This window comes from Hyla sarda, chromosome 9, assembly GCF_029499605.1.
Source record: "Hyla sarda isolate aHylSar1 chromosome 9, aHylSar1.hap1, whole genome shotgun sequence".
In the NCBI taxonomy this organism is placed as follows: domain Eukaryota; kingdom Metazoa; phylum Chordata; class Amphibia; order Anura; family Hylidae; genus Hyla; species Hyla sarda.
In genome coordinates, this window is record NC_079197.1 from 5,555,153 (window position 1) to 5,576,306 (window position 21,154).

The window sequence follows — 21,154 nt, forward strand, 5'->3', positions numbered from 1 at the left end:
AGCCAAAGGCTGTCTGGGCATGCTGGGAGTAATAGTTTTGCAACAGCTGGAGGCACCCTGGTTGGGAAACACTGCATTAAATACACAATTTTGCAGAGAGGTCTCACCAGTCTCTTGTCTTCACTTTCTCCTTTCCCCGGGCGGCTCCAGGTTAAGGAATGTCCGGGGTTGAGGAGGAATGGGGTGGGCAATTATTTATCCCATGGGGCCACATGAGAAACTAAAAATATTGTGGAGGGCCGGGTAGTTTTTCCCCAGATCAGGCAGCATAGTTGTCCCCCAGATTAGGAGCATAGTTGTCCCCCAGATTAGGAGCATAGTTGTCCCCCAGATTAGGAGCATAGTTGTCCCCCAGATTAGGAGCATAGTTGTCCCCCAGATTAGGCAGCATAGTTGTCCCCCAGATTAGGCAGCATAGTTGTCCCCCAGATTAGGAGCATAGTTGTCCCCCAGGTTAGGAGCATAGTTGTCCCCCAGATTAGGAAGCATAGTTGTCCCCCAGATTAGGAGCATAGTTGTCCCCCAGATTAGGAGCATAGTTGTCCCCCAGATTAGGAGCATAGTTGTACCCCAGTTGTCCCCCAGATTAGGAGCATAGTTGTACCCCAGTTGTCCCCCAGATTAGGAGCATAGTTGTACCCCAGTTGTCCCCCAGATTAGGCAGTATAGTTGTCCCCCAGATTAGGCAGCATACTTGTCCCCCAGATTAGGCAGCATAGTTGTCCCCCAGATTAGGCAGCATAGTTGTCCCCCAGATTAGGCAGCATAGTTGTCCCCCAGATTAGGCAGCATAGTTGTCCCCCAGATTAGGCAGCATAGTTGTCCCCCAGATTAGGCAGCATAGTTGTCCCCCAGATTAGGCAGCATAGTTGTACCCCAGTTGTCCCCCAGATTAGGCAGCATAGTTGTCCCCCAGATTAGGCAGTTTACCCCCCCCCCCCCCCCTACACACACACACACACACACATATATACACAGACACATAGAGACACATACACAGACACATGTATACAGACACATATATATACACAGACACATATATATACACAGACACATATATACACACAGACACATATATACACACAGACACATGTATACACAGACACATATATACACACACACATATACACACAGACACTCACCCGCCCTGCGCTGCAGAGGGAGACAGAATACACGGCCTCTCCCCTCCCTGCTCTGCCTATGGAGGGTTGTAAGACTGCACGGGGCAGAGAGAAGGAGGGGGAGGGGGAGAGAGGAGACAGGAGGTCACGCCCCCTTCCCAGCACTGTACAGTCTCTTCCTGTCATCGCACGGAGCTCTCCCTGTCACAGGCTGCTGGTGTCAGACCTGGGCATTGTACGGCCGGTCATGAAAGCAGTGCTGTTCTGGGGATGCTGCTCCGTCCGCCCCTGTCAGTGAATGAAAAATACCGGCCATTGCATGGCCGGTATTTTTCATCCAAACTTACCGGCACAGCCCGGAATGTAGATGAAAATACCGGCTGTGCCGGTAAAATACCGGCAGGGTGGCAACCCTAGCCCCGTAGCCTGGAGGTGTTCACCAATGTGCAGGTAGCCGATACCTTAGTGATGAAGACGGGTACAGAGTAGTGCACAATACACACCTGTGTGTTTACCTGAGCTCTATAGTGCTGCATAGTGGCAAGAATGTGAACACACAACCTGTCAAGAGTATTGCCGGGGTCACGGCCCGGACTCTCCCAGCAATGTACAGGAGTGTGTCCCATACAGTGTGCCTCCAGCTGTTGCAAAACTACAACTCCCAGCATGCCCGGACAGCCAACGGCTGTCCGGGCATGCTGGGAGTTGTAGTTTTTCCACAGCTGAAGGCACGCTGGCTGGGAAACACTGATATACATTATATCCAAAATGAGCTAAGATTTTCTGTAGTATTTTTCACATGTAAATCTGCACTTTTTGGTACAGATATGCATCCCGGAAAGTGTATAAAATTTATTTTATATTTTAAAGAAAGTAATGTGTTAAAATATTAAAGGGGTACTCCACTGGAAAACATTTTTTTTTAAATCAACTGGTGCCAGAAAGTTTAACAGATTTGTAAATTACTTCTATTAAAAAACTTAATCCCTCCAGTACTTATCAGCTGCTGTATGATCCACAGGAAGTTCTTTTCTTTTTGAATTTCCTTTTCTGTCTGACCACAGTGCTCTCTACTGACACCTCTGTCCATTTTAGGAACTGTCCAGAGCAGGATAGGTTTTCTATGGGAATTTGCTTCTACTCTGGACGGTTCCCAAAATGGACAGAGGTGGCAGCAGAGAGCATGGTGGTCAGGCAGAAAGGAAATTCAAAAAGAAAAGAACTTTCTGTGGATCATAGCAGCAGCTGATAAGTACTGGAAGGATTAAGATTTTTTTTAATAGAAGTAATTTACAAATCTATAACTTTCTGGCACCAGTTGATTTAAAAAAAAAAAATAAAAATAAAAAAGGTTTCCCAGTAGAGTACCCCTTTAAGTTATAGATGTGGATGCAAATCTGCAGCAAAATCCACAAAAGCAACAATTTATTTCAGATTTCAACTGAAAATCTAAAACGGTGCCGCAGTATGGATTTTAAATGTGCATTACGCCAAAATTTCTGGGCAATTATTAAATTTATTATTATTATTATTATTATTTATTAAATGTTTTCGCAGCTCATTAGGGACACTTAAAATCTCATTTATGTTGCTTCTGCCCACACGTGTGACCCATGTGAAGGTCCTCTTAAAGCTGCAGCATACACCCTATATATTTCAGTGTGACGTCACCCCGAGCGCCCCCGCTATGCAGGTCTATGGGAGGGGGTGTGACGGCCGTCACACCCCCTCCCATAGACCTGCATAGCAGGGGCGCTGGGGGTGACGTGACGTGGGGGCGGAGTCGTGACGTCACTATACTCGGGCGCCGTAGTCGGCACCCGGGATTTTGCGAGCTGGCAGCGCGGCGTGCAGCTCAAAGAGGTGGGTGCCGAATGCCAGATTGCTGGGGTCCCCAGCTGCGGGACCCCCGCGGTCAGACATCTTATCTCCCAGCCTTTGGATAGGGGATAAGATGTCTTAGTGCCAGAGTACCACTTTAAGGTCATGTTCACACAGCGGAATTCCGCTAAATAATTCCCTAAGGACATTCCACTGCAGCAGAGTCCCATTGATTTCAATGGGATCCTGCTGCACTGTGCACACGGTGGAAACATCTGCCGCAGAAAGCCTGATTCCGGCGTCCGCAGAAAGACTAGACTTGTCTGCTCTTTCTGCTGATTCCGCTGGGAAATGCTTCACCATCCAAGAGGCGGCGCATATCCAAGCGAACCTATCGCTCGGCGTTTCATTCAAATATGCGGAATGCCTGCCCGTGTGAGCGGACATTCTGCACATTTTACTCTGCCTGTACATAGCCTTAAATTGTAAGTTGGTAAAGGGGGATTTACTCATTGGAAACTGTTCGGCCATGTTCACACGGTTGTTTCCATGCGGAATGGCCGCCTGCAAAACACGGGCGAATGTTGTGCACATTTGAATGAAATGGCGGACGCTAGGAAATGCGCCATCTCATAGACAGCAATGCATTTCTGAGAGGAATCCGCGGAAAGAATAGACATGCAGATGCAGTAATCGGGATTTCCGCAGCAGAAAGGTCTGAAATTTGAAATTAAAAGGGAATTCCGCCTTGTGAACATAGCCTAATAATGGACATTAAAGAACGCTCAACCAATATTTTTGAAGGTAAAAAGTTGTGGTGTTGCCTTTTAAAAAAAGATCTGGCCCGACCTACAAGGGGTCGTCTACCACAACGATCCCTTGAACTTCTAGGGTAGGGGCTGCCTAACCATAGGACAATAGAAATCTTTATAGCAGCGCTCCCCAACTTGATCTAAAACTACAACTCCCATCAAGCCCTGGGCAGCCTTTAGCTTGGTCAGTATTCAGCATTATCAGTATTGGCTCTCTTAGGGTCTATTCACATGGTAGAATTTACGCTTGCGGAATTCCGCCTCAAATTAAAGCCCATAGACTTCAATTGGGATTCCGCACTCCCATTCACACGTCTGAATTTCCGCTTGCGGAATTCCGCAAGCGGAAATTCAGAAGTGTGAATGGGAGTGCGGAATCCCATAGAAGTCTATGGGCTTTAATTGGAGGTGGAAATTCTGCCATGTGACTAGACCCTAAGGCTCCGTTCACACTACGGAATTTCCTCATGGGTAATTAGCGCTTAGGATATCGCAATCTCCTGCAGATCCCATTCACTATAGCGCAGTACCGGGACCTCTCCTGCAGATCTCATTCACTATAGCGCAGTACCGGTACCTCTCCTGCAGATCCCATTCACTATAGCGCAGTACCGGGACCTCTCCTGCAGATCCCATTCACTATAGCGCAGTACCGGTACCTCTCCTGCAGATCCCATTCACTATAGCGCAGTACCGGGACCTCTCCTGCAGATCCCATTCACTATAGCGCAGTACCGGGACCTCTCCTGCAGAGTCCGCCATTGAACTCCCTGCCAGCTCAACGGGATTCGGCTGCAAGCAAAAACTGCATGGAAATTCCGTAGTCTGAACAGGCCCCACCAGTTCTCCCAGACCATTGTTTCCCCAACCTGTGGGTCTCCAGCTACTGCAAAACTACAATTCCAAATATGCCCTGATGTATAAAGGCAGTTTGGACATGATGGGAGTTGTGGTTTGGCAGGTTGGTAAACATGGCTCCATGAAGTCTTTGCCGGGTCTTGTCTGTGAATGTTTTACTCTATGGTAATCGGAATGTGCGAGCAATGCGAGAGGACAAAATCTGCTGGAGGTTGAGATACCAGCGCAGGATTCTGCTCCTGGGGACATTCCACCCGCGTCCTAACTGAGCAGAACATCTGTCACAGTGTGTCATTTATCACCCGCCAAACACTGTCCTCACCCACCGGGGCTCTAGATGTGATCTGCAAAAGATGGCCGGAAATAAGGTGCGTGTTCCCATACGAAGTATATGTAAGACGATTTACTCTGGACTTGGATGAAGCCCCTTTGGCAGTGATTTCAGCCTCCAGTCTTCTCGGGGATGAGGCCACAAGGTTCGCACACAGATTTGGGGATTTTCTGCCATTCTTCTCTACAGATCCTTTCAGGTTGGATGGGGCGATCGGTGGAAGTCATTTTTTGGTCTCTCTAGAAATGTTTCATTGGGCCGGGCTCTGGCTGGGCCACTCAAGGACATTTAGAGTTGTCACTAATCCAGTGGAGTGGCCATCTCTAGGAATAGTCCTCGTGGTTTCTTCTTCTTCCATGTTAGAATTATGGAGGCCATTGAGCTCTTAGAACTTTCAACGGCTGTGTCCTGCCGATACCACCATAAACATTTCTAACCATGCTCCGGTGGTGATAGAGGCTAGCCCTGCATACTTTTCCCTGTACCCAGGTAGCATTAGGTAATTGCGGGGCCCCCCAGTGGTCAGGCTGCCCCCCCCCCACATCCGCTGTACACGGTGACACCAGGCACATGACTGTCAACCTTTCGAGCACCCATCCAATATATGACATCACAAAGTGCGCATGTGTCTTCCCCAACAATCGATTCTTTTGTGCGTGGCACCTGCTTCAGTTTTGTACAGATTTTATATTGTCGCAGTTTTGCAAGAACCCCTAAAAAATGACAAGTGACAGAGACTTCTCTGCTGTTCAGAGCTGAGTACACAATTGTTCACTAGGACAGTGAGTACAGGAGCTGTCATTGTGCTGGAATGTTTGTTGCGGATTCTGGCTTTTGCTGGCAGGGCGGAGGATTGGGGGGGGGGGGGGGTGCTGGGCACAAGACAGAACAATAGAGCCCTGTTTTGTGTTGGCCACAGGCTGGCACATGAGGAGTACAGTCAGCGTGTGACATGACCATCACAGACCCGTGCTGCGAAAACAATGTAAAAACCGGAGGGGCGGAAATAACCTGAAACTGCTCAGAAATGTCCCCTTTATTATGGAGACATCAGGTCATCAGGTCCTGCTGAACGAGATCCCAGAATGGATAAAAACACAGTGATCATAATAATAATGTTTTAAAGCTTGGGCCTATGTGCAAGAATATAACTACAACAACCTAAAAAAAAAAAAGAGTCCAAAAAATGGCTCCTCTAAATAAGTAGAAAAGGCGTCTAAAAAGACAGAAGACCAAATATGTAAACCTACAATACGCTACGAAAGAGCGTAAACCTTGTGCCCCAATAATGAAGTATAAACAGTATAAAAAAATATATATAAATTTTATTAGGTACCAAAACATAAATTAAAAATATATAATATAAAATAGGAACAGGAAAATTCGTGCACAATGTAAATCCATAGATATAAGTTAATATAAAAAATTCATCTCAATTTACAGTATGTAATAGTTGATTAAAATAAATATAAAAGCAGGATAAAAAAGTATAAAAAAGTCCCAACTCTCCCTTTATATACTTTTTTATCCTGCTTTTATGGTTATTTTTATCAACTATTACATGCTGTAAATTGAGATGAATTTTTTATATTAACTTATATCTATGGATTTACATTGTGCACGAATTTTCCTGTTCCTATTTTATATTATATATTTTTAATTTATGTTTTGGTACCTAATAAAATTTATATATATATTTTTATACTTCATTATTGGGGCACAAGGTTTACGCTCTTTCGTAGCGTATTGTAGGTTTACAAGAAAATAACTACTATAATACTGCTCCTATATACAAGAATATAACTACTATAATACTGCCTCCTATATACAAGACTATAACTACTATAATACTGCCTCCTATATACAAGACTATAACTACTATAATACTGCCTCCTATATACAAGACTATAACTACTATAATACTGCCTTCTATGTACAAGACTATAACTACTATAATACTGCTCCTATATACAAGAATATAACTACTATAATACTGCTCCTATATACAAGAATATAACTACTATAATACTGCCCCTATATACAAGAATATAACTACTATAATACTGCTCCTATATACAAGAATATAACTACTATAATACTGCTCCTATACACAAGAATATAACTACTATAATACTGCTAATATATACAAGAATATAACTACTATAATACTGCCCCTATATACAAGAATATAACTACTATAATACTGCTCCTATGTACAAGAATATAACTACTATAATACTGCTCCTATATACAAGAATATAACTACTATAATACTGCCTCCTATATACAAGAATATAACTACTATAATACTGCTCCTATATACAAGAATATAACTACTATAATACTGCTCCTATATACAAGAATATAACTACTATAATACTGCTCCTATATACATGAATATAACTACTATAATACTGCTCCTATATACATAGTTAGTACGGTCGAAAAGACATATGTCCATCAAGTTCAACCAGGGAATTAAGGGGTAGGGGCGCGGCGCGATATTGGGGAAGGGATGTGATTTTATATTTCTTCATAAGCATTAATGTTATTTTGTTCCAGGAATGTGTCTAACCCTGTTTTAAAGCTGTTAATTGTTCCTGCTGTGACCAGTTCCTGAGGTAGACTGTTCCATAAATTCACAGTTCTTATGGTAAAGAAGGTGTGTCTCCCCTTTAGACTAAACCTTTTCTTCTCCAGATGGAGGGAGTGCCCCCTCGTCCTTTGGGGGGGGTTTAACCTGGAACAGTTTTTCTCCATATTTTTTGTATGGGCCATTAATATACTTATATACGTTTATCATATCCCCCCTTAAACGTCTCTTCTCAAGACTAAACAATTGTAACTCCTTTAATCGCTCCTCATAGCTAAGATGTTCCATGCCCCATATTAGTTTAGTCGCCCGTCTCTGCACCCTTTCCAGCTCCGCAGTGTATAACTACTATAACACTGCCTCTATGGACATACAGTTAGGGACATGGACTGGTTACACATTAGCAGTCTGACTTGCTCTGATCACTGAGCTGAGAATCTCTATTGTTCGTTACTTGTAAACATGTTATTTCTCAGGTCATGAGTCTGGCTCCTAAATTAATTAGCGGATGATAATTAGGTCAGTGTGGGCTCAGGATCCCGCTCATGTATCAGGAATGGAGGCCATGGCGGGGGCTGCATTGACCTCGCAGAAATACGACAACAACAATACAGAGTCAATGTCATAACCTGATGATGTTCAGACACGGTCTAGACCTGTGTGATAGGGTACAATGGGCATCGCCTAGCAAGCAGAGATCTAGAAAATGGCAATGGCAGCTCCCAGACCCCTCCCCTCCAGCTCTACCTGTATACTGCTGCTATCTCTATAGGATAAGGATATATAGTAGTTATACCACTGCCCCCAGCTCTATTAGAGCAGAGTATATATATATATATATTAGTATTTATACCATCAAGCTCTATCTGTATATTGCTGCTATCTCTATGGGATCAGGATATATAGGTAGTTATACACCTCTCCTGAGGCCATGTTTGCACGTTACAATTTCTCTGTTGTATCCTGGAGTACCCCTTTAAGTGCAAATATCATTCTTGTAAGGAACAGCCCCAACCAATGCTATGGGCTGATGTATGGAGCCCCTTCCCTGCAGTTTGGATACAGCGCAGGGAGTGGGGCTGGATGACATCATCCCCATAACCAAGACCCCCGCCAGGCGGCTGATGGGACGGTGTCATGTAGTGATGTGATGTGTCCTGACAAGAATGCTAATGTGCTCGGATCTGCTATCACTTTCACGGCTCATGCCTCACTGCTGGGAAGACGCCGGGGCCTCGGCAGCAGATGTTTCTATGAGGACGCCTCATCTGAATGGATCAGCCATGGCCTATTAATATACAATGATCTCTGCATCTCCAGCATGAATACGACACAATCAAGGACTTCAACGCATGTGACCGAGAACCATGTCAGGATTTTCTAGGACAAAAATCTCTGCACTAAAAAGTCCATAGATCACTGATTCCCATCCAATGTGCATCCAGCTTGTTCACAACTACAACTCCCAGTATTCCTGGACTGCGGGAGGCACCCAGGTTGGCAAACATTGATATACAGTAGTATTATAGTCAATCTCCTGACTGTGGCTTATCTCCCCCCCAAAAAAAAAAAAAAAAAAAAAAAAGGCTCACAGTTAAAATTCACCGGTGCCAATTCTTCTCTTCCCCGACATCTGCCCACAATGAGGAGTCGAGAGGCCTCCATATACATTAGATGGTGGCTGATCCTGCAAAATTCTCCAATGTGCACGGCTGACAGCTATTCCTTCTGACTCTACCATAACCATGATTCTTCATATTGGCCTGTATGGTTATTTTAATGGGGAAAGAAGGGTAAGAGGCTTCCAGAAACTTTTTATCCCCTGCAAACCCCTCTATCCTCCTCTAAATCCCTATCCTTCTCCCTCTGTTTCCCTCCCAGACCACTTTGTCCTCCTCCTCCGCCCTCCAGACTCCTCTATCCTCCTGCTCCGCCCGCCAGACTCCTCTATCCTCCTCCTCCCCCCGCCAGACTCCTCTATCCTCCTCCTCCTCCCCCCGCCAGACTCCTCTATCCTCCTCCTCCTCCTCCGCCCTCCAGACTCCTCTATCCTCCTCCTCCGCCCTTCAGACTCCTCTATCCTCCTCCTCCGCCCTTCAGACTCCTCTATCCTCCTCCTCTGCCCTCCAGACTAGTGTAATTGTAAGGCTGTTATGACATGGTAGTGTGTATAATTATAGTAAAGGGATGATCTGTAGATCCGGGGGACCAGTATAATTATAGTAAAGAGATGATCTGTAGATCCGGGGGACCAGTATAATTATAGTAAAGAGATGATCTGTAGGTCAGGGGACCAGTATAATTATAGTAAAGAGATGATCTGTAGATCAGGGGACCAGTATATGCGAAAATAAAACGCGAATATTAAGAAATTGCAAATTTTGCGAATATATGACGAATATTCGTCCATATATTCGCGAAATATCGCGAATTCGAATATGACCCATGCCCCCCTGTGATGGGTGTCAGGGGAGCCGGGGAGAATAGCGGGAGAAAAATTACTGCAAGAGCCGTCTTTTCCTCCTGCAATTCCCGTTGAAAACAACGAGTTCCTGCAGCCCCCATAATAGTAAATGGGAGCCACCGGGACCCGTTGTAGCCCGTTGCTCCCAGTCACAAGAACGGCCGTTAAAGTCACAAAGAAAAAAGTGAGAGACACTTAAATGGCCGTTCTTGATGGAGAACAACGGCAGTGTGGGTCATGCTGCGCCCCATAAGACCCTGCACTAGGCATAATGAGGTGGCCCAGTACAGGAGTTGCCACCCCGTACCCTTGCTGCCCTGTCAGGTCCCCTGGCCCCCCCAAAACCACTTCAAGTCCCAGCAAGCCCTTAAGGTCTCTGAAGTCACTGGTCACCTCTGTGGGCCCTGGCTACACTGTACTATCTGTCACTCAGTAAAGCTACCGTTGTCCGTAACTTGGTGTCTGAGTCATTATTGCCCCCATGCCTAGCCCAGGATCCTGCGGTATACCTTCGGGTGGTATTGAGGATGAACCACGCCCTGGTGTCACGGATACAATGGGGTAATTCCATCTGCCCTGCATCACACCCCTTACCACAATAACAAAGTTGATCAGAGTGTTCCTTTAAATATTTTTATTGCTCCAGTCATTGTCTCCTCAGGGGGCTGCTCTGCCAGTGACATCTGCAGCACCATTCCAGGAAGATCCAGTAAGAAATACCAGACTAGGTCCATCACATACATTATAGATATCTGCATACATAGCGGAACTATCCCAGCTGACTGTAACAAGAACCACTCCGCAGGGACAAGAGAGCGTCCTGATGCTGGAATAAGATCTAGTGACAGCCAGACAGCGGGATTTCCGGTCACCATTGCAGAACGCCAGGCTGGGGCGACAGTCCTGGCAGGAGCGACACAGATAGGTGCGCTGCTATATGGCACATGGCGGAAAAGGTCAAAAACATATCTGTCATTAAACAGAGATCATCTGTCTGCCATGAACTTTTCCAGGTTTTTCCTGGAAACGGAAATCCTATGTGAATCAGGACAGTGATCTCACACATACATGGTGCAACTTATTCTGCAGAAACATCAATGTTATAGATCTGCTGCCATGATATACAGAGGACGAGCGCTTACACTCTAATCTCCTTACCCAGAAGCAATAGGGTTTGGATACTAGAGAAATGATCGATGTCACTGAGAAACACAAGAAAACCATACAAGTCTATGCTGTTGTCTGGGCATGCTGGGCAATCTCAGTTATCCCCAGCCGGCGATCGCTTCTACTGGGGGGTAGGGCTGGGCGGTATACCGGTTCATACCGAATACCGATTTTTTTTCCCCCCTCACCATATGAATTTTGCCCATACCGCAATGCCGGTTGGGCCCCTACCCCCCTTGAATGAGTGAATTATCCGCTGCAGCACGCTGTCCCCACATCGGGGAACTAATCATATTTGACCCGCGAGCGCTATTCTGCTCCCCCCCCCCATATGAATTACCAGCTGCGCTGTCCCCACATCTTGTCACCCGCGTGCGCTCCTCTGCTCATCCTCATACGATTTGCGGGCCGCTGGCGCTAGAAATCTGTACTACAAATAACGCTGCAAAAATAAACAAACTTTAACTTACCTTCCGACTTGGTCCCTCCTCATGGTCCCGGGGATGGGAACGTCAGAGAACCGTCAGCCTATCACCGGCCGCAGCGATGTCCCGCCCCGGCCGATGATAGGCTGGCGGCTCTGTGACTTTCCCGTCCCAAGGAAACTGCAAGAGGACCGCAGCGCAGGACAGTGAAGACGGTAGCAGAGCAACGGGGGAACGTAGGCAGGTTAAAGTTCATTTTGTTTATTTTTGCAGCCTGGGAAACGTTATGGCCCATAGGAGGATGAGCAGAGAAGCGCACGCGGGTGACATGATGTGGGGACAGCGCAGCTGATAATTGTGAGGGGGGGGGGGTGTTGGGAGAGAAGTGGCTCCCAGGTCACATGGAACCGCCATAGCTTAAGAAAAAAAAATAACGTGGTACGCGTTTTTTGCTCATACCGCCCAGCCCTACTGGGGGGGGGGGGGGGGTACACGGGGATAGGCAGAGAGGTGAGGAACCTGATGGCCACACACACACACCTCACTGGACCAGCAGGAAAGACACCCAGAAGGGCTACGGCACCCTGATCAATCCTAGCGATACACAAAAGAACACAAACGTGGACACAGTGACAAAAATAATTAGATCAATAAAGAGATGTGCGCTGTGAATTACAGCTCAGACATCTGACTGGCTCTATATAAATTCACGATCCTAGCTGGAAGGTCAGGATTCAAAGGGTGAGTGTCCACATAGAGTGAGAGAAAATTGTGAGCTATGTGTCATCTTTCAAGTGGGGTCTCAAATCCCAAGTAAATTCTGGCACTCTAGGGTCACCACTCTCAGGGCACTTTTGCACATTGGCTCTTACCCTACTCGGACCTTAAGGCCAGATCCAGAGGGAACAGGTCGATTCGAGGACAGCTGGCGATCCTAAAGCCATCCTTGGTACACATGCCCCACTCTGTGGTTCCCCACTGTCTTGGTGGTCTTCCACACCGCAAACTAACAGAAAAAAGTACTACATTAATCTTAGCCAACAGGCCGAAAAGCAATCGCAGCCAGGTCCAGTTTTAGCTCAGTCATTGACCAGCTAAGAGTAATGGTCGTCTCTTCCTGGACATTGGGGAGAGTGACAGCCGCATCTCACTTCTCGTCTAGGTCTAATTCTACAACTACCTATAAACTATGTTTCTATATCCCGGTGACTGTTCTATAGGGATGTCTATGACTATGTCTTCATAAAGAATTATTACCCCACATGGTTCATAAAAAAATAAAAAAATAAAAAATAAAAAAATTGAAACCCGTGATGCTGCCACTGAAAATGCTGACCCTGGATTCCAAATAAAGCAACGTATCACCAAGCTGGCCGAAAGTTTCCAGAGTTATGAAAACTGAAGTGAATTTCAACAAAACTGCAAAAACAAGGAACTGTGTATGACCCCATGTAAACCCAAGATTCTGAGGTTATACACCAAGGTTACCCGGTTTTTATTTGTTTAAGACGCCATTTGAGGAAAATGTAAATTTTTTTTTCTTCAGAATTTGTAGTAAAGTTCAACCTTCTTGAAGTCCTTGTAAAGTCTATTTGGTAGATCCTACAGATCCACTTCACAACATGGATACAGGTAACACTGGTCTGATCACAAGTTCCCAGTTGTAGTTGTAAGAGTTATAGCATGAAATATTGACCCTTTGTGTCTTTATGGTCTGAAGACACGTTCATGTGCATCCTTTGTCCCCCTCATAGTTACTAGACTATTAGGAGTTAATGAAGAGGGCTGGGCCAGGTTGTGATGGGCCCCATAGTCTTCCCCATGGATGGAGTGATGCCACCTATGTTCCTTGCTATTACCAAGAGGGTGGATAACCTTGATATGGATCTCGGTCATGGGTTCAGAATAAGGTGGCGGTGAAGCTCGAGTTCACTTACCCTTCAACAATGAGGTATATTAGGACCATTATGTATAGTGGTGTTTGGAAGTGAAAGGAACCAGGGGCAGTAAATATATACAATAATACATTTAAATGTAATTTTAGAGGTCAGGTCCAAGGTCTAAAAGAAGTTTAGGGGTCTGGTCTGAGGCCTGAAGAAAATTAAGGGTTCTACCATACTATAATTAGTTGGGTCCCTCTAATCTACAGAATATCATCCCTATACTATAATTAGTTGGGTCCCCCGATCTACAGAATATCATCCCTTCACTATAATTATACTGGTCCCCCGATCTACAGAATATCATCCCTTTACTATAATTATACTGGTCCCCGAATCTACAGAGCAATATCCCTTTACTATAATTATACTGGTCCCCGAATCTACAGAGCAATATCCCTTTACTATAATTAGTTGTGTCCCCCGGATGTACAGATCCCAGTCCCTTTACTATAATTATTCTGGTCCCCCGAATCTACAGACCATCCCTTTACTATAATTATACTGGTCCCCCGGATCTACAGACCATCCCTTTACTATAATTATACTGGTCCCCCGGATCTACAGATCATCCCTTTACTATAATTATACTGGTCCCCTGATCTACAGATCATCCCTTTACTATAATTATACTGGTCCCCCGGATCTACAGATCATCCCTTTACTATAATTATTCTGGTCCCCTGGATCTCCAGATCATCCCTTTACTATAATTATACTGGTCCCCCGAATCTACAGATCATCCCTTTACTATAATTATACTGGTCCCCTGATCTACAGATCATCCCTTTACTATAATTATACTGGTCCCCCGGATCTACAGATCATCCCTTTACTATAATTATACTGGTCCCCCGGATCTATAGATCATCCCTTTACTATAATTATACTGGTCCCCCGGATCTATAGATCATCCCTTTACTATAATTATACTGGTCCCCGGATCTACAGATCATCCCTTTACTATAATTATACTGGTCCCCTGATCTACAGATCATCCCTTTACTATAATTATACTGGTCCCCCGAATCTACAGATCATCCCTTTACTATAATTATACTGGTCCCCCGAATCTACAGATCATCCCTTTACTATGTTTATACTGGTCCCCTGGATCTACAGATCACCATCCCTTTACTATAATTATACTGGTCCCCTGATCTACAGATCATCCCTTTACTATAATTATACTGGTCCCCCGAATCTACAGATCATCCCTTTACTATGTTTATACTGGTCCCCTGGATCTACAGATCACCATCCCTTTACTATAATTATTCTGGTCCCCCGGATCTACAGACCATCCCTTTACTATAATTATACTGGTCCCCGGATCTACAGACCATCCCTTTACTATAATTATACTGGTCCCCTGATCTACAGATCATCCCTTTACTATAATTATACTGGTCCCCTGATCCATAGATCATCCCTTTACTATAATTATACTGGTCCCCTGATCTACAGATCATCCCTTTACTATAATTATACTGGTCCCCTGATCTACAGATCATCCCTTTACTATAATTATAATGGTCCCCAGGATCTACAGAACCCTATCCTTTTCTCTTATATACGCACAAGGCTAGTCACCAGCCAGCACAGAGTTAAACCAAAAATCTAATTTCTTCATTCAGAACCAGCAAAGCTTTGCAAGATTTGCAGAAAATGAGGTTTCACGAGTTCCTAAAACAAACACAGAATGAAATCACGTTGTGCTCCTCCACAAAACCACAGCCTGGGTTACACAACGCCATGTCCACTGCTGAGGTAGCGCTGATACAACAGTATCCGAAGGGTCATGTGACTATCAGGAACCCATGAATGAACGGGCGCAGATAATTCACTATTGTTTTTCCTTTTTGTTAATGCAACATGTGATTTCTGGGAATGAGAGGAGGTGATGGGGTTTACGTGACATATCGCATTGACAATTTCCAAAGAAATGATGGACTTCCATAGAATATTGTTTCGATTCCTTCTAAGGGACAATATGTCGGGTGATGTTTTTCACAAATATTGAACGTAGACAAAATGTATTTTACCATTAGTATATTTTACCTATACGCCACCTATTGCAAGATTCTTTAGTTGAAAATCTACAATGGCAAATTCAAATGGTTTTCTGCTAAGTTTTCTATGGATTTGCCACCTTGGATTTAAGGGATAATGTACTAATGTGGTTTATGATCAAAAATATTTTAAAAACGGAATCAATGGAAAAAAAATCTGCAGCGGACCTGAGACAATCGACACATTGGCCCTGATTTACTATTATAAACCCCTCATGATTTGTCGGGTTGTGCAACAGATTCTGTCTCATTTCAACAGAATTCTGTCTGCGCCAGAAATGAAAAACCCGACCAACTCTCCATTTTACTGAGAAAACCAGAAAAAGGGGAGTGTTGTCGAGAAAAGAAGGCGTCTTACCCAACATATTTACTAAGATTTCCACAGAAAATGTGGTGGATTTGAGCTGAGGAAAACCCCACAGATCAGAGCAGGTGTAAAAAGAGCAAAATGTAGGGAAACCTTAGTAAATACTGTGGGAAAAAATTGTAGGGAATAAAAACCACAAAGAAAACTACACAACACTCTTAGTAAATCAGGGCCATTGTGCATTATACAGATGCCCCGCAGCCAATTTCCACATAGGTTTTGTGTGGATTTTTCCTACAGTGTATAGCTGTAATTTCTTTAATAAAAAAAAATTCATCCACTTTGCTGCGACTGTAAATGCTGCAGATTTCCGCCTATGGAAGTTCTATGCAGAAAATCCACTGCAAATAGACCATGTGTGGCCGTAACCTAAATGTGTCATTTAAAGGAGTAATCTAGGGGACAGGAAAGGCACCTGATAACATTACCTCTGCAGTAATTCTGGTCGTCGTGCACCACTTGCTGTCAGGGGGAGTACAGAGGTGACAAGAATGATGCTGGCCAGGTCACAAGTGGCGCAGTGCCTCCTACTGATAGGGTGTTGGCAGGCCCATATATTTAAACCCATTCCCGACCCATTACGTACATTTACAGCATGGATTGGATGGGGGGGGGGGGGGAGTATGGTGTGTGCTCGGGAGCCAGACCCTCACCATACTCAGCTGCTAACTGCAGCCGGGACCAGCCGGTAATGACAGACATTCGAGATCTGATGCTGGTCATTTAAAGAGTACCTGTCACCAAATAAAACTTTTAATATACTGTTACTTGCATAATTAGCAGACACTTTCCCACTTACCTGCTTTAAAAATTATATAATAAATATAATAAAATTATATAATTATGTTCAAAATGCAATATAATAAATGGCCACTAGGTGGCTCTGTTCTGTTCCCTGCAACAATTAATACAGTGAGTTTGGTCTCCTCCCGGCCTGGCAGACAACTTATCCCATATCCTTGGGATAGAGGATAAAAAGTCTAGAGGCGGAGTACCCCTTTAATCATCGTATTCCTTATCCCACACAGTCAAAGGTGTTATTGATGCCAAATAACTTCCAAATGCTAACATTTCCCATGCCATCACATGCTAGAAAAGAACTGAATAAAGTGATTAAAGAGTAAAAACTAGGAGTGAAAAAGAGTGAAAACTGGTATAGATAAAAACTACTTTAGTTGACACTGGTCAGCAGAGAGGCTAGATCCCCCCCAAACCTCTGCACATTAGTGCAGGTGACATTTATATTCACTATTTTTGCAGAACGCTCCCTTTCATGTCCCCCAAAGGATTTCTTGGCCTAGAAACTGGCGTATTTGGTTCACAGATGTAAAACCACTAAAAATTCCACAGACTTCATCACAGAATAGTAATCACAGATAATGAGAAAATTACAGCAGAAGCTAAAACCTCGAGGGGGACGGCAGAAAGTAAAGCGCACGGCTATGTGTATCCGGATCGGTGCACATTTCTGATGTGTAGAGGCTGTGCCCTCTGGTCTGTCCAATGCACCAGGAAGAGGGTGGGCAACTACTGAGGGGGACCCTGACCACCTGAAAGAGAAAAGGACCCTGCCCCCCTGAAAGAGAAGAAGAGGACCCTGCCCCCCTGAAAGAGAAAAGGACCCTGCCCACCTGAAAGAGAAGGGGAGGACCCTGCCCCCCTGAAAGAGAAGGGGAGGACCCTGCCCCCCTGAAAGAGAAGGGGAGGACCCTGCCCCCCTGAAAGAGAAGGGGAGGACCCTGCCCCCCTGAAAGAGAAGGGGAGGACCCTGCCCCCCTGAAAGAGAAGGGGAGGACCCTGCCCCCCTGAAAGAGAAGGGGAGGACCCTGCCCCCCTGAAAGAGAAGGGGAGGACCCTGCCCCCCTGAAAGAGAAGGGGAGGACCCTGCCCCCCTGAAAGAGAAGGGGAGGACCCTGCCCCCCTGAAAGAGAAGGGGAGGACCCTGCCCCCCTGAAAGAGAAGGGGAGGACCCTGCCCCCCTGAAAGAGAAGGGGAGGACCCTGCCCCCCTGAAAGAGAAGGGGAGGACCCTGCCCCCCTGAAAGAGAAGGGGAGGACCCTGCCCCCCTGAAAGAGAAGGGGAGGACCCTGCCCCCCTGAAAGAGAAGGGGAGGACCCTGCCCCCCTGAAAGAGAAGGGGAGGACCCTGCCCCCCTGAAAGAGAAGGGGAGGACCCTGCCCCCCTGAAAGAAAAGGGGAGGACCCTGCCACCCTGAAAGAGAAGGGGAGGACCCTGCCACCCTGAAAGAGAAGAGGAGGACCCTGCCCACCTGAAAGAGAAGAGGAGGACCCTGCCCACCTGAAAGAGAAGAGGAGGACCCTGCCCACCTGAAAGAGAAGAGGAGGACCCTGCCCCCCTGAAAGAGAAGAGGAGGACCCTGCCCCCCTGAAAGAGAAGAGGAGGACCCTGCCCCCCTGAAAGAGAAGAGGAGGACCCTGCCCCCCTGAAAGAGAAGAGGAGGACCCTGCCCCCTGAAAGAGAAGAGGAGGACCCTGCCCCCCTGAAAGAGAAGAGGAGGACCCTGCCCCCTGAAAGAGAAGAGGAGGACCCTGCTCCATCCATGATCTCTCCTCAGTGGGTGTATGGTCTGTAACATGGCACCATGCAGCACATTGACACTAAATGTGTCAACAATCTAAGAGACAACAAATCCAGCCACACAGTGGCAACTTACCATACTTTGCACCGGGACCTGAAGGCAGAAGGACTCCAAGATTTTGACCATGTAGTTGAGGTACAGATTGCCAGTCTTCCAGGTCATTGGCTTCTCCTTCGGTGCAGGTTGCTTGTTCATATCTGGGCGCTGCTGCTAACCTGCTCCTTATACTCCTATTTCTCTCTACTACAGAATAAATACTGCGATTGTTGGGACTGAACATTCCTCCGTCATCTTCTTGCTTCAGAGTTATTTACTTACTGCTGGGGCCACCCACATAATGCCAGGTTAGCTGCTGGCACAACAAGAGTGCGTGTGAGTCAAAGGATAAAAAGGTGCCTGAGTCAAGTAATAAGGCCGGGGGGTTTCCTCAATATGGGTTTCCCGGAACCAAAATACTAATTAAAAACATATCTTCAGCCAAAAAACACGGGAGTCGACCTACATTTGACAGGTCAGCAGGGGAGAAAGCATGATAAGTTCTGTAACTTTCTAACAGAGGGTGCATTTAGTTAGCCATCCATGTTCTCTACTTCCTGGTTGAACCGTAGCTAAGTACTACAATTCCCAGAATGCATTGCTTTCCAGCAGAACATCTCATTTCGCAACAAACTATTGCTCTGCAGTTAGTAAGTCTGCAGCATCTGCTGTATTCATTTTGTGTACTCCTCTGCCTGTTGCATTGCTCAGCACAAGGCAGCATGATGTAACCACACCTCTTCCCTAAATATCCCAATAAAGATAAATGTATATGTGGTGACCCAGCTCAGCTGTACTATCTGCTAAACTGAATCTAGTTCGGGTGGCTGACAAATGCTATAGTTCATTGTTTTCCAACCAGGGTGCCTTCGGCTGTCTGGGCATGCTGGGATTTGTAGTTTTACAACAGCTAGAGGAACCCTGGTTGGAAAACACTGTTCTAGTTGGTTAACTGATCAGTGGCACACATGTTTTGCAGCCCCTGTCATTGTGTGTGGAGCATGCACACAAAAAAAAAAAAAAAAAAGAGCCTAGGTATAGCTACAGTCAGGAACACCTCATTCAGATAGACCACAACATTCTTAGTCCTGGTTAAAGGGGTACTCCACCCCTAGACATCTTATCCATTATCCAAAGAATAGGGGATAAGATGTCTGATTGCGGGGGTCCCGCTGTTGGGAACCCCCAAGATCTCTCCAGGAGCCCCCTGTCATCTGGTGCATAAAGCGAACTTCGCTCTGTGCCTGATGACTGGTGATGCAGGGGTCGGAGGATTGTGACGTCACGGCCCCACCACCTCGTGCCGTCCCGTCCCACCCCCTTAATGCAAGTCTATGGGAGAGGGCGTAGCGGGCATCATGCCTCCTCCTATAGGCTTGCATTAAAGGGGCGGGGCGTTACATCACGATCCTCCGACTCCTGCATTGCCAGTCATCAGGCACTGAGCGAAGTTCGCTACGTGCGCCAGAAGACAGGGGTGCTGCAGGAGATCGCGGGGGGTTTCCAGTGGCGGGACCCCCACGATTAAACATCTTATCCCCTATCCTTTGGATAGGGGATAAGATATCTATGGGCGGAGTACCCCTTTAAGATCTTCTGCCTAGCGACAAGTCCCGGTGAAAGGGTAAAGACACATGGAAGCATTTGAGAAAACATATTTAATGGGCTTACCCATATACGGTTTGAAAAAGGATGTCCAGTTGCATCCGTTTTTTTAAGAAAAAAAAAACACATATGTTTTTAACTTTGCAAAGTAAAAAAAAAAACTGTGCAAACCGGATGGAACTGTACGCACATACTGTTCTCTACGGGTCCCATTGACTTCCATGTTTTTAAAAAAAAGTATACGTTTCAATACGGTTTTTCACCCGGACCAAAAACCGTGGTAGGCTACTGTTTTTGGGTACGAGAAAAAAAATGGACAAAACCGTACAAGATGTAAAACGTATGCAACTGGATGCATGTTTTGGCGTTTCAATGGAGAGTCAATGTATACGGTTTTCAATACAGTTCCGTAGGTTTTCAAATTGAGAACGTATACGGGAACTGTATTGCAAAAACGTGGTGTGAACGCACCCTAAGGCAAATATTAGAAGTTACTTAATTCTGCAAAGTAAATCTGAAAAAAATAAAAAAAGTGGAACATGGGAACAAGTCTGAACCCAAAGCAAGTCTGGGCAGATGGAATGATGGAAAATGGAAGGAGCGCCAATCTCTGTGTGTGTTCTGTATCCAGTGGGGTTGGGTGATCAGTGGCAGGTTTAGGCTTGTATCACGATCTGACCACAGCGCACACCAAGTCATTATCATACCCTGCACTCCGCCAATAAGGAAATCCTTACAATAAATAAGCAGCATTGATACAAAGGGGCGGCTGTCACCAGCTGGGTTATAATCATATTCCATATCTGTAAGTAGAGAACCCAGGACCCTGCTGCACATCAACACTGGGTGAAGACCACCCAACTACTAGAATCCACAGTGGAATGAAACAACATGGCAAAAGACCAAGCAGATTGTTACTAGACCACCAAGACTGTACTGATCC

At 45.6% G+C, this 21,154-nt stretch overlaps 1 protein-coding gene across 3 annotated transcripts in view; it reads right to left on the minus strand.

Annotated features, from left to right (window-relative positions):
• Positions 1 to 21,154, minus strand: part of RALGDS (ral guanine nucleotide dissociation stimulator) — a 137,861-nt gene that overhangs the window by 83,053 nt on the left and 33,654 nt on the right. Inside the window, exon 1 of one of the 3 annotated variants that reach the window (XM_056539395.1) lies at positions 18,646 to 18,780. The exons of the other annotated variants lie outside the window; for them this stretch is intronic. Coding sequence (XP_056395370.1) covers positions 18,646 to 18,765 — 120 coding nt within the window. The 5' untranslated portion in view covers positions 18,766 to 18,780. Of the gene's footprint in view, positions 1 to 18,645; positions 18,781 to 21,154 lie in introns of those variants that run through there. 3 annotated transcript variants of the gene reach the window in all.